The sequence below is a fragment of the Dermacentor albipictus genome, chromosome 1 (assembly GCF_038994185.2).
Source record: "Dermacentor albipictus isolate Rhodes 1998 colony chromosome 1, USDA_Dalb.pri_finalv2, whole genome shotgun sequence".
NCBI classification, from domain to species: Eukaryota; Metazoa; Arthropoda; class Arachnida; order Ixodida; family Ixodidae; genus Dermacentor; species Dermacentor albipictus.
The window spans coordinates 63,014,985-63,028,565 of NC_091821.1; the positions used below are offsets into that span (position 1 = coordinate 63,014,985).

At 45.4% G+C, this 13,581-nt stretch overlaps 2 protein-coding genes across 3 annotated transcripts in view; both read left to right on the forward strand.

The window, feature by feature from the left end:
- Positions 1-1,482: 1,482 nt before the first annotated feature.
- Positions 1,483-2,507, forward strand: Blos2 (biogenesis of lysosome-related organelles complex 1 subunit 2). The gene is made up of 4 exons (XM_065444955.2): positions 1,483-1,712; positions 1,902-2,021; positions 2,104-2,208; positions 2,302-2,507. The coding sequence occupies exons 1-4, from the start codon at positions 1,613-1,615 to the stop codon at positions 2,331-2,333; spliced, it is 357 nt and encodes a 118-aa protein (XP_065301027.1). The 5' UTR covers positions 1,483-1,612; the 3' UTR covers positions 2,334-2,507.
- Positions 2,508-2,803: 296 nt separating this feature from the next.
- The window catches only part of LOC135912494 (annexin-B12-like), a 41,130-nt gene continuing 30,352 nt past the window's right edge, over positions 2,804-13,581 (forward strand). The window contains exons 1-2 of one of the 2 annotated variants that reach the window (XM_065444952.1): positions 2,804-2,960; positions 4,824-5,570. In XM_065444952.1, coding sequence (XP_065301024.1) covers positions 4,845-5,570 — 726 coding nt within the window. In that variant the 5' untranslated portion in view covers positions 2,804-2,960; positions 4,824-4,844. Of the gene's footprint in view, positions 2,961-3,194; positions 3,343-4,823; positions 5,571-13,581 lie in introns of those variants that run through there. The other variant, XM_065444953.1, reaches the window with a different exon arrangement.

Below are 13,581 nucleotides of genomic sequence, written 5' to 3' on the forward strand. Positions count from 1 at the left end.
TTGAAGGTGTGCGCAAAAATTCGTTCTATATGTCTAGAAATTCAATTGCAGCGAACTGTCCTTGAATCAGTGCTGCACGTGCTTAAGGACACTTGCTTGCTTTGATGCGTTTTCTTCTGTTGAAAACGCGTCGTTTTCTTCTGTTGCTGTTTATCAGCAAGCCCACCGACTAACCGTTATGAATATCGACTTGCTTTCTGTACTCACGAGAACATCAGAACATTGTTATTTCTTTTTGTGCTATTTGGCTAGACAGTACGGGTCACACTAATTCAGAAAAGAGGTCGCTTGAGGTAGTAAACACTTAATGTTCACCGATATTTTTGAGACGACACCATTTCCGGGACCGGTCTCATTAATCTCAGCTGAGTGACAATCCATGACATCAAGCAGCGGCTGCGTTAGGTTTGACTATTTCGACATGAAGGAATAAACCATAGCAGCCATAAAAGAAACATCATTTCTTGCGCTATTTCTATGCATATACTAACCGCAGTACTAATTCTACACATTTATCATTACTATAGCTCGTGTGCTGTTCGTGTTTGTTTCTTATGTTTGTTTGCCATTTCTCAAAAAAAAAGGGGGGGGGCGGTGACCGTGGCATCGCTCGAAGAATATATACTTGTGATAATTTTTCAAAAGCCATTTCGTATACGTTGATTGAATAATTTTAAGTCCTAAAGTGATACCTAGGCTGTTGGGGTAAAGCCTCCTGAATAAATTTGACCATTCGGGCTTCTGTATCGCGCACGTATTAAGCACACGAACGTGTTTGCATTCTGCGCCCACCTTATGTTGCCGTCACGGCTGGAAATCGAACCCGCGACATCGTGGTCAGCAGAAGGATGCCATAGACACTGAGACATTGTGGTGACTCCTGCGTAAACGAATTTCCTCTTCATATACGGTAATTATTTTTCTTCTTTTTTCCTACTATATTGATACCTCCAAAGCGCCCCTTATCATTTTATGGTGCGCCGCCACGGATGGTAGTGCACCGCCGACTGTAGCTTTACTTTTACTGTACAGCCCTTTCCCACTATTTTTTTTAACGGCAAAGATCCCCTGGTGGTCAAAATTAACCCGGACTCCCCCACTACGGCGTGCCTCGTAATCAAATAGATTTTTTGGTACGTAAAACCCTAGAATTCAATTCAGTTCCCTTTTTTTGAAGCTTCTCACGCACAAGCAATCTTTGAGCGAACTTGCACGTTTCCTGTTGCCTACTGGCAACTTATATATGGACCAGGAGCTCAGGAAAGGATTGTCTATAGATTATTGTGGTCACGGTTTTCATTCTGATCAAAGAGAAAAATTAAATTTGGCGCCAAAAAATTTTCAATGCAGCCGTTACAATAAAAGTCATACTTATCAAAATACGCATCTATAATGCACGTGAAAACATATATTGCTTGAATAAAACCGTATAGTTTTATTAATTTTTTTTTTCAAAAGGGCTTGGTCAACTTTGTACAGTGCAGAATCGGCAACACTGTGCCAATGTTGACAGCCGCGGCGGCGCTAGTGCGTGCGTCTGCTTGAGGTTTCTTCGGATATTTTCTTTCCTTTTATTTGCAAGTGATCGAATTTACGTACGGCAGATTTTATTATGGAGTTTGGGGACACAGACACCGAATCGCCGAAGTTAAATGAACTAGCGGCCACGATGTTTGAAAAAACAGGAGAATACGTTCAAGCCGAGCTTTCATGTGAGTGCTAAACAGCTGATTTGGTGTGGTTGTTTACGTTGCTGACGTTTGTCAAATGTGGTGCATGTTCCCATATACCAGAGTGTGCCCATTATGTGTGAGATGTAATGCTGAATGTGGCTAGAGATTTTCTTTGGTGTGTGTAACAATGAGCTTCTCGTAAACAGTCCTCAATTACGCGTTTTGCAGCTACATTGGACGATTACAGGTTGACAGAAGAAATGAACAAATTAACCATAACGAAGTACAGTGACATGAAGCAAATTGCCGGCAACGTTTCGAAAGCTCTCATGGACCTCAACGAAAAATGTGAGTTGCAGGAAACTTAGTCCAACGTGTATATCAATGGGCACTGATAAGCGAAACCTCGGGAACTTTTCCCTATCTGTAGATCGGTGCCTAAAACCGTTCTTGGACCAAATCGACCAAGTTGAGGACAGCGTTACCAAATTGGAACAAGCAGCATACAAGCTGGACGCTTATTCCAAACGTCTTGGTAAAGTACCCTGGCTGTTAAGAGACCCGATTCTTGGAATAGAATGAGTAATGTTGACGATTATGCGGCATCACATTCTTTGCTTTCTTTCAGAGGCAAAGTTCAAAGTCCTAGAAAAACGGTGAATCTGATCGGCAGAAACCCTCTGGCTGTGTGCTGCTATATGACTCGGGACATATGGCTTCATTTTGGAAACTGCTCATTGATCCAGTGCCCGGCGTCATCCGCCGAAACCAGCTGCATTGCGGTGGCTTTTTAACGACAATAAATAGTGCACTCATGCAGTATTTCTGCGCTGATATCGTCACGCACTGCATTTTCATTTGCTTTTTGAATCATGGTAAACTGGACTTGTATATTTAGGAATTTGGGTTTTGGCATATTAGTGAATTCATGGGCACGTGAGCAGCACTGCCAAATGGTGCGCTAGGTGCTCTGTATTTAGAGCACCTAAACCATGAACTAACCATACAAATGTGTTGGTTGAGTGTAAATATGACGTTGAAGCCGTTGAATGATACGTTGAAAGAACACTGTGAAAACAGTGCAGTCCAAGCGCCATCGCATCAAATTTTTCAGCGTTAGGTGCTGCCGTTGTGCCGCTGCGGCCGCAGCAGCAACCTGCGAACTTGGACGGACTCTGAGAGTGCTAGTAGACATTACGCTCAGAGACCGCGGCTGATAACGCGGTCAAAGCGGTGCCAAGGCTGAAGTTGTGACTGTGGTGTGTACCAGAAGCATTGATAACTAAGGTGAGTGGTTATTAATCATTGCCAATGTGCCTTAAATGTTTACGTTTTAAGCGGACTTGTGGTAGCTGATGATTGGCGCTCTATTCTCGACTGGCAGCAAATGACACTCCCAGCGTTTGCCGGTCGTCGCTATCGGCCTCTTTTGGTGCGTTTTGAGAAAGCTGTGTTCGTTGGAAAATTGACACTGCATTAATTTCCGACCTAGGTAATGTATACTGGCTTTATTGCGTAGTGGTTACTTTTGTGTAGTTACGGCGTAGAGTACTTTGCGCGTCTGTAAACAAACCGTACGCACACGCCCAATCCGGCTGCCGGCTGTGAGCGTTCCCGCATTTCCTCGTGACGTAAGCTTGGCTCAAGTTCCACGCTGAGTACACATTTGGTACGTAGTTTCTTCTCGCTTGTTCGAGTTCTTCAATTTGTGCACATAATTTCTGACAATGTGCGCATTGCGGAGAAAAGAGATTTGCAAACATGACCTGTTGCATTGACTGATAACCACGGCGGCTGTTTCCAGATGAAAACGTGTCGCGATGCCAACAGGAAAGTGTAGCCAGTGGCACACAAGGTACTTTCAATCGCGGTCGAGCCCGATCGGGATCGAATTTCTCGACCGCGATTGGCTCCTTTGCGCAGGCTGAGGATGGGCACGAATTGCGATCGCAAGATCCGATCCGGAACGGGCTCGATTGCGTTCGGAAGTGCCCCATGGGACTGGGGTATAAAAATAGAATGGCGGAACAAGACTTTCGCAGAAGAATGCTGAGAACTTTTGGGACCAGTTCTTGCTCAACTTCATGCACCGAAGGTCCCTTGGTCGGCCTTTGACCTTGGGACCTCCTCCTTCATGTGTTGTGAAGTATAGTTTTCTGGAATTTCTCAAAAATCGCCTGTTACAGATACCATAACTATAGTGCTTGAGCTGGATTATTAAGAGAGGTGAACATTTCTTGCACGAAAAATCGTAACACGTATTTAATTGAAAAATTCGCTACGTCTTAATTACTTTTCCGCACATATTGCTATTTACGAATTGTAGACGATGAGTTTGCAAGACGTATCCACTTGAAATGAATTTCCAGAATGACACCAGTTTGGAGATATGCGTCATCAAATGCGCCGTAAAAGTGCACTTTTTTTGAACGAAGTTCAAAAAGAGTGCACAAAGAGTGCACACGTTCAAAAAGTGTTCACTCTTCGTGAACAGTTTTTAACAAAGTGTTCTTTTATGTAATGAAGCACAAAAGTAAATGGAATGCCCATGTATTCTGTCCCACATTTCCCCATGTATTCTGTCCCACACTTTCGAAAGTAATACCTCAAAACTGGTGTCATCCTGGGTATTCATTTCAATTAGGTACGTATTGTAATCTCACTGGATACAATTTGTAAATTGCAGTATGTGCCATAACATAATTAAATGAGGTAATTAGGGGATTTTCGTTAACTATTTCTATATGTGTTTTAATTTCTCATGCTACTAATATCTGCTTCTAAATTTGAATAATTCAACTTCGGGACAAGAATTATGCTATCTGTCACAGGCAATGTTTAAAAGTTCAGGAAAACATATGAAAAACACCCTATATATATCTTACGTCATTAATAAAGCTTCACTTATTGATTGGAAAGACCGATTGTCTCGGGCTCTGATCCTTGAGAGCTGAGTGCTTTTATGTTTCTTGTGACAGACGTTTTGTGATGAGCAAGAATTTGCAATCATTCTGTTTGAAGCTTTATAGAATGCCCCACAATCAGTGTTAAAGGGGCTGCTGCGCCTAAAGTATATTTAGATGAACCTCACCATTTTGAATAAATATTGCATATATGTCGTTGTAATGCGACGTTACTACTACTTTGCAGTGCCAATTATAGCAAGATACAATGAGTTACCCGGGCGGAAGTGGGAACTCTTACCCTCCTCAGCAGGGTTATCCAGGCTACCCGCCTCAAGACAGAGCAAGTTACCCGATGGGGGCTGTCTATGGAGCACCACCAGCCGGCCAGCAGGCTCCTGGCTACCCACCCCAAGTGCCAAATCAGACATACCCTCAGCCTTCCTCAGCAGGTTTCCCAACAACCCAGCCAGGTTTTGCTTCTCAGCCTGGCTATCCGAGCCAACCTGGCTATCCGAGCCAACCCAGCTATCCGAGCCAACCCGGATATCCGAGTCAACCCGGCTATCCGAATCAACCCAGCTACCCGAATCAACCCGGCTACCCGAATCAACCTGGCTACCCAAATCAACCAGGCTACCCGAGTCAACCCGGCTACCCAACCCAACCCGGCTATCCAAGCCAGCCCAGTTACCCAAGTCAACCTGGTTGCGCCATGCCCACAGCCACTGGCCATCAAAGTTCCACTCAAGGATACCCTGGCTGCCCAACAAGCCATAGTAGCTATTCTGCACCTGTGTCTGCTGCTAGCTATCCTTCTACACAAGCAGCTCCAAGCCCATATCCATCTGCAGGCTATCCTAGTGCAGGCACAACTGGCCCTGGTGGTTACAGTGCACCCTATACGCAGGCAGCCTATGGAGCAGGATCTGTTTACTCCAGTGCTGCCCAAGTTACTCACTCAGCATCCTATACAGGACAGCGTTTACGAGATGTAAGTGATAAGGCTTCTGTAAAGATGTAAGTGTGCCATGTGCATCATGCAATGGGATATGTCTTAGTTATGACTATATTTGGCTTTATGCATGGCCTACTTTGATGCACCAGTTTTGCTTGGTGCTTGCTGGGCTGTAACATTTCCTTGTTGAAAACTGAGCAATACAGAAATTGTTGGTTGCACTGTAGTTTGCTGGCACATACATTTGTGACATTTGAGATCCATGTGGCTGGAGTGCTTTTTGAGGGGTAATTGCGCAATGTTTATGGATTTGGCAGCTTCTCTCAGCAAATGGCTTTCCTATAATTGATGGAAAGAAAAAGCATGGCCGTCTCAAAATAGTTTATATGAAATGTGCATTGCTGTGTGACAGCAATTGCTGCCGTTTTGAGTGTAGCTGAACATTTTAAAGGAAATTTGTACAGCCCTGAATAACTGCAGCTAAGTGAAGTTTGCATAATATGAAGCTACCAATTCCCTGGTAGAAGCATACTTTATCTCATGGGACTATGCTCCATGTGAGGCTAACAGTCTTCCTCTGTGTTTATTTTATTGCTGCACTTGCTGGTCTGCTGATTGCTTCAAGTTATAAAATGGTTGTGCTGCTTTGAATTATGACAAATTAGTTTCAGATCAAATATTTGGAGCAACTTGTGTTGCTTTCCTTTGTAGCCACAGGCTGTGTATAGTTTCATGATAATTATTTCCCTTCAGAAATTTCCTAACAGGCTATTTCGCCCGCTGCTTTTAGCAGTGACAGGAGGTTGATAAGTAGAGGGGTTGGTAGTTTTGCTAAAGTATTCACCTAATGGGGGGAGGCCAACACTCTGTAATCTGTTCTTTCAAGAAGCTTGAGCCTTTGAGAGAGTCGCGACGTTTATTTTCTTTGTTTTCCACTGCACAAAGCACTTTAGCCCTGTTTGTGGGTGATACAGTGTTGGATATCTGTCTTAACATAATACTCACTGGCTTGTCAGTTTCATATTTCTTAGAATGTGAACTTCCAGGCACGAAATGTAAGTGCATTGGCTCACAGCGATGGTATAATTGAGCTGACTTTTAAATCATTAGTTGGTTAAAAATATATGGGCATCATTAAGTGACTCATATCAAGTAGACATCAATATGGAACTAACAGACCTATCGTAGAAAATGCAAGGCCGAAGTCTTACTGTATTTTAGAATGGTTCACGTAACCCTGCAGAGGCAATGTAGACAGGCAGAATATAAAGACGTATGAAAAAAGTTTTTTTGTGATTTCGCCCTCAGCTTGGTCAAAAGCTTAATTTGTGACCATGCTAATTTCCATGAATATCTTAAAATGTAGCTACTGCCATTTGTGTGCTGGGAGTAGTGTTACAGCTAGGCTCCTCCTATATTTATGGACAGTGCTTACTGCAGCACACCCAAAACAGTTTTGTCAAACTAATTTCGATGTACCCCTCCAATTATCAGATGTCAGTAATGTGCTTGATTCGCACATGAAAATGAGTCACTATAAATATTTCAAAATGGCCACCATTGTTTCTGCAACTCCCCCTCCCCCGATAAAAAATTACCGGGTACAGCCCTGGACTGGGAACATTGTCATATAGCCTTAGACAACATTGTACACATGTACTTTTTAGTGCACTGAAACCTCTTTATATCGAACTACTTGAAATTGAGCTGAATATTTTCTATACCAAGCAGGAATTTTACAAGTGGAATCGCTCCAACCTTACTATGGCAAAAAACAGGCGTTCTTCAAAACCCAATGAACAGGTCAACAGTCTCTCAGTTATTATATAGGTCAACATTACGTGCTGCCTGGACTGTTAATCAATACCAGTTTCTTGGCACGGGAGCCGAGCGTGTGTGGACCAGGAACAGTAGCCGGTGGTATCTAGAACGGAACATAATCATCGTGATTGTCGATTGATTGATTGCTTAATCATGGAGTTTAACCTGTTAAACGTCCCAGAGCAACTCTAGGTGTGTTTGGGGGACTCCGGATTAATTTCGACTACGTAGGTTTGTTCAAAGCGCGCCTATATGTAAGCACCCGAGCGTTTATGCATTTATCCCCGATCTAAACGCGGCCGGGAGTCGGACCCGCGACCTCGTGCCCAGCAGCAAAACGCAGGGATGGAAGTGCTGCGCCAGTTGCGCCATCTTGTACCAAAACGCTAATTTCGAATGAAGGTACCAAATTTAGCAGGTTATGCATGTTCAGTGGCGACCACACGTCTGTTGGGTTAGGCCCTGCAATCCAAGCCTAGGCAATGCGTTTCAGCGTCGGCGTCTTTGGAGTGCGGGTGTGTCTATTGGCGTAATTGTAACTAGGCGGCAACAAAATGAAAACCGTTTTGTACCATACAGTGCATCACGAAATGTTTTATATAAGTGTTATGCGTTTGCGCATACACGAACCAGCTAAAGATGATTTGAACTGGCGCTCATTTCATGGGGCAGTCGGGAAGGAAAGCCGCGCTGAATGAATGAGGTCGTACAGTCTGCTGAGCGTGTAGTTCATCAGTTTCGTTTTACATTTTAGCACTCACTTTACGTGCTATATTGGTAAGTACATCTGCGTCGATTAATGGGCGGACGCCGTGCGTCTGACGTTCTACATTTATTTCGCACGTGCACCACGTCTCCGCCCACCGGGATGATAGTGCGGCATGCTGGCAAACGACCAGCTTGCTTTCATGAAACGTCTTGGTCACAAATATCCAATGGCAACGTACCTCAATCGTCGCTCGAATTTGCACTCGATCAGGCTACACTACATTCTGCACGGCCGCACCACACAAAGTTGGTCTTTTGCCGACGCAGAAAGCAGTTCAGCCAAGGATGTAAAGTCTTCTAATTAGTCAACCTTGTCGGCCAAATGGTGGTCGTAATTGAATGTTCGGCGAAAGCGCGAACCTCTGATGTTGTGTTCACGGCAACGTTGTTTACGACGTGACTTGCGCAGATTGAGTCCGAAAATTTTAATCAACCATCGTACGGCGCACAACATATCGGTTGCCGTTTTACGTTCGCTTTATGACGCCTGTGGCGGGAACCGCGAATAAGCCAGAATAATCGAGCGTATTCAAAGTATTGGTTGATGAAGCACATCGGAAAGTCAGTGAATATTTTTATCCCTTTATTGTTTTCAAAAATTATCTTAGAGTACTCTATATTTCTCGGCAAGCGATGTGAAATACTGGCCAACATGCAATGACCAGTATGCCGTTTCACATTTATACTGCGATATTTCGCTATCTTAACTGAACGTCTCCAAGAATGAAAAATTACAAAAAAAAAATTATGGAGCTTTACGTGCCAAAACTACTTTCTGATTATGAGGCACGTCGTATAGTGGAGGACTCCGGAAGTTTTGACCACCTGGGGTTCTTTAACGTGCATCTAAATCTATAAAAATTACCAGAGGGTACTATACGCGAACGGTGTTCACTTTACGGATTCTAACCAACTAGCCCGCCAACGTGTTTTAACCACGACAATTTTTCCTTGTCAAAGATGTTTTTCGCCCAGCGGGCTTCCGAAGAACTGATTTACCGTAGCCTAATAGTGTTCTGCAAAGTCAAATAAAGCACACCTTTTCTTTATCTGCCTGTATTTCACTTATATTGACCTTTACCAAGCTACGCCAAGACGCGTATATACTGCTCCAAAACGGACAATTCATGCTCCAAACGTATAGTACTCCAAAGTTTCAAATTTTCTGCTGCTCCAAAGCTTCCTTGGCCGCTTCCATTCCTGAAGACGCCATAGCCACCGCGGCGGGTCATCATTGCTGAAATAGGTTGGAAGACAAACGCTCCGGAAAAGTGCCTCTGGAATGGCCACAACCGCCTACCTGGTGGGCAGAAATGGTATTCGAGAGAAAGGCAGTGAGTAGAACGGGGTATTCCTCAGAAAACACGCCTGCCTATCGTAGAAACTTGGTAGCTATAATACATGAAGCTAGCTTGGACGTTTGCATGGTTATACACTGCGGCGGTGCGTTTCTGAGTGCATTAACATCGCCGGCTATAGCTGGTGTTCAAACCTGTAGACTGGGACCCCAGTTTAATGAAGTTGCACAGAATTCGTTAAATCTGACAACTTCGTTGCATCGAGATTGTTGCGCTTGGGCTGCGGATTTCGCTTGTTCTATTGCTGGCTGGGCCTTTGTGGACGGGTGTCTTGGAACGTGCCATTTCATTAGAAACATCGGACGCACAGCGGTTCAATCGAAAGGCTCGAGCCCTCATTATAAAGATTCGGCGTAGCGTATCGCTCACCGTTACCTTCCTAGCCGCCCCTGCCGAGAATGAGAACGTAGCCAGAGAAGCGTAACTAAAGCAGCGCCGCCGCGGCGCGGGCTTCCGGTGTTTGTGGCGTGGCTATGGCAGTTACGCTCTGTCAGATGAAAGGCCACACCGCGCGTCAGGAACCGCGCGTTAACGCAGCTGTTCCTGGGCCGTTTGGGCCTTCTTCTGTAGCACTGATGGCGGTCGAAATCACGAGAGAGCTAGGAAAACTTGCCTTATCCATTCGGCATTACAACCTTGACAGCACATGTTGCAGAAATCGGACTGCTTGTGTGGCACAACAGGAGATGCCGTCGCGCGCTTACAGTGGCCTTGAAACTTTTAAATGTCGTGCACAAAAGCGCCCAGTTTTCTCCTTTTGACTGGTCGCATTCTCCGCACTCCCCTTGACTGAGTACCGTATGCATAAAGGTAATTGAATGCGCAGTTAGACTCGGTATTCGATTTCACTCGTTGCCCGAAGAGGCCCGCGTAAACTGGCAGCAGTTCCCGATTTGCAGGATACGGAGAGCCGCGTGCGTCCCGGACTATTATGTTATTGTGAGAGAATTTCGGCCTGTTACCCACTCGAATTGTCGTCCTCAGGAGCGTCAGTTTTTTGGCATTTTTTTATTAGTTCAGTCAATGCAAATAGGCTCACGTGTTGTGCTTTAGTTCTCCGCTGCAGGCACGAACGGAACGCGCTCACCGCGACGCGCTCCGACCAGTTGCGATGCTTTGTCCTCCGTATGCGCGTGGTTTTTGAGGAGCTTGCGGTAGCGAGTCTGCGTTCTGGGATGACTTGTATAAATTGAGACGGCAGTGAAGCGTTGTTTCGCTGAATCGGGAAACTGCATGGTTGACGCTTGCGTTACGTCGTGTACACTTGGCAATGGGTCCGCGCGCCACAATACCCCAGGTCTTTAACGGAAGCAAACCAGGGGAAGGACGAAAATTCGTTAGATCGAGGTTCGAATGTATGGTTCTTTGTGTGTGGGAAAATGGGGCGGGGGGAGAGGGAAAGGGTTGTTGAAGGCCGGTATAATATATAAGAAAAAAGAATTTTGTCATATCGAAAATTCTCTTCTAGCTAGACATTCGACTTTTCCTTTTTTTTTTCTTCACCCCCCCCCCCCCCCATGACGTGGTACATTTAAAAAGCGCCAAGGGGTCGCTTGCTAAAACCATACGTAACGAAAACATGTATGTTACAGCATTATATCTTTGAAACAGTACTATCCACGCACGTTACGGTGATATCGCTGTGTAGAAGAAATAAGCCATTACCCGACCAAGTACGTGTCCTGTGCGCAGATAACGCCGTTGTCGCGCTACGTATGACGCTATCGGAGCTAAATTTACCCTCGCGTGTGGCGTTCAGATGGGCGTACGTAGCTCGACAGTACGTTTGTCCATGTGGATAGGAATGGTCGCCTTTGAGACAGCTCACTATGCCATAGTAGGTATGATTCATGCAACTCAAACTGGTGTATATCAGGAGTTGTAAGGCTTACAAATGTGGCGATATGTTACAAAAATTTCACGTCGATGCTCGGCTCTGCACGATTGCAAGATTACATGCACCGTGGGACCCCCATTACAGCTGTATCATAAATTGAGCGTGTATGCTTTTATAATGCGCAAATAAATGTCACTTGTGTATTTGGTTACGTAATTTCTGCTCCCTAGTACCCATACACCTTCTGCAGCGCGCGCAAGGCGTTTCACGTTTACCATTGCGGCTGCCTCCGTGATACAGCTTACCAGATTTTTTATTGCGATAGCAGTTATATGGACCCTCCAAGCGAATTGTTGCCGTCGGTGTCGCCGTGAGGGTCAGTATATATTTAGGTGCATGCATGCTATAGACATGCGGTATATGCGGGTTATATTGCCTCGCCATTCTATCGCTAAAGTTGCTCAGGCCAGGTCTTACATTCTTGACAATATTATTCCTCAGAATTTTGAGAATGGCAGCCCACAAATAAATGTCATGAAGCAAAACACCGACAGCGCATGCGTTTCACCTTAAATCTTCTCAGCCTTAAGTATTAAAAGTGCGAAACAGCAACACAGCTCGAACCTGAAAATGATGCAATTTTATTGCCGCGGCTGCGCACTACCTCCGGGATCGGCACAGGCAAGAGGTTTGAAACATCCGATGTGGAAAAGCGGTGGCAAAGTCGCCATGCAAGGTGAAATTGTCCGATGGCAGGATTCAAACGGAGGACCCCTAGCACAGCAGATCGTTCTTACTTATACTGCGTTCCATACATAGCAGACTTCTTGCAGTGGCTTCGTTCGCACTCGCATATAGTTCGATGTTTTTTGACCGCACTTGTGCGCAACTGTTGTTTATGTGGGCTCGGTAGCAAATTGAACAAGTTTTAATCCTTAGAAACAAACACACTTTGGTATGCGGGTGCTAATGCGCTGTTTTAGGCTATTTTCATTTTTGTTGTTCTTTTCGGGTTTTTTTTTTTTATTGCAGCCCGTCGCGAGGAGCCACACGTGCATGCTCGCGCGAGCGAACGCTGTTTGCTCGCAGCGAAGCACTTCTTGCGTAGCTTCCACACCGTTGACTGCTATGTATGGAACGGAGTATAGTCAACTTACATTAACGTCGTTGGCGCGAGTCCGACCCAGCTGTACGAGTGCGCGAAGCCGCAGCTAAGCGTCGACTCGTACTTCAATTCGTACTGCCACTGCAGCTACGATTCTTACACTTCGTGTAATATTCCAACATGTCGCTATCGCATTCATTGCTTCGCCATTATGGCGAAACTGAAATTCCTTGTTGCGATCGCACTCGCGCCGCGCTGTACTGCTGTCGACGACGCATGCGCGGTCCGCGCGTGGAGGGCTACTAGAAGCCGTCCAGAGACGCGCAGTGCGTTTGACTGCGGAAAGCAACGAAGCCAAGTGAACGCACCATGGCGCTCCGCTCAGTCGGCTTTGTCTGGCTTCCGCTGCTGGCCTGAGCGTGCGCGCCCCAAGGCCGATCCAAATAGGTCGCGAAGCTTCGGGCGAAAAGCGGTTCAGTACAGATTGTCACCGACATCAGCATGGGGGGTTATGGGAGCAGGGATCGAAGCGCGACTATGTTTGGAGGGAACAAACATTGGGAAAGAAAAACGCGTTTTTTTAATTCAAACGAGCACAGTTAGATTCATTCAACAAAAATAAAATTGCTAGTCAATTTTGTATATTCGTGATGAGTTAAATAAATACGTTTAATTTTATTATTATTAATAAATGCATTTCTTTTCAGCGCCCATCGCTACAGGGGGCGTTGACGGCATTGTCACTCGCAGAGCAATGCACGTCTTGAAATGGGCAGAAAGGCGCACTCGTATCACCTGTTGAAATACGCCCCCCTCACAATTTGTGCTTTCTTGCTTGTCGAAGTTTGTCTGAATTTGGTGACGCGGGTAGCTTCATTGCTTCTTAATCTGTTCAGTCAAAAGTAGTGAGTTACGACCGCCAGATAATTGTGTAGTCGTTTTCGTGCGACTGCGCTGGCCGACGGACTTGGCATCCGACAATAGGATCAGCACTCTACACCTAAAGCTTTCGTCGGCCTCCAAAGAAAGTATGTTCTGCGCAGGGATGCGATTTCGACAACCGCACGGCTGGCCTTTTCCTGCATCGCTTTCCACGCTGAAAGCTCGAAACGCCCATCAAGTCGAATGGCGGTGCATTTGAATATATAGCTCCAAAGG

Coding starts and splice junctions, on each gene's coding strand:
- Blos2 (XM_065444955.2), top strand. CDS start 1,613: ATGGAGTTTGGGGACACAGACACCGAATCGCCGAAGTTAAATGAACTA. Junction 1,713..1,901: donor CGTTCAAGCCGAGCTTTCAT/GTGAGTGCTAAA, acceptor CGCGTTTTGCAG/CTACATTGGACGATTACAGG. Junction 2,209..2,301: donor CGCTTATTCCAAACGTCTTG/GTAAAGTACCCT, acceptor GCTTTCTTTCAG/AGGCAAAGTTCAAAGTCCTA.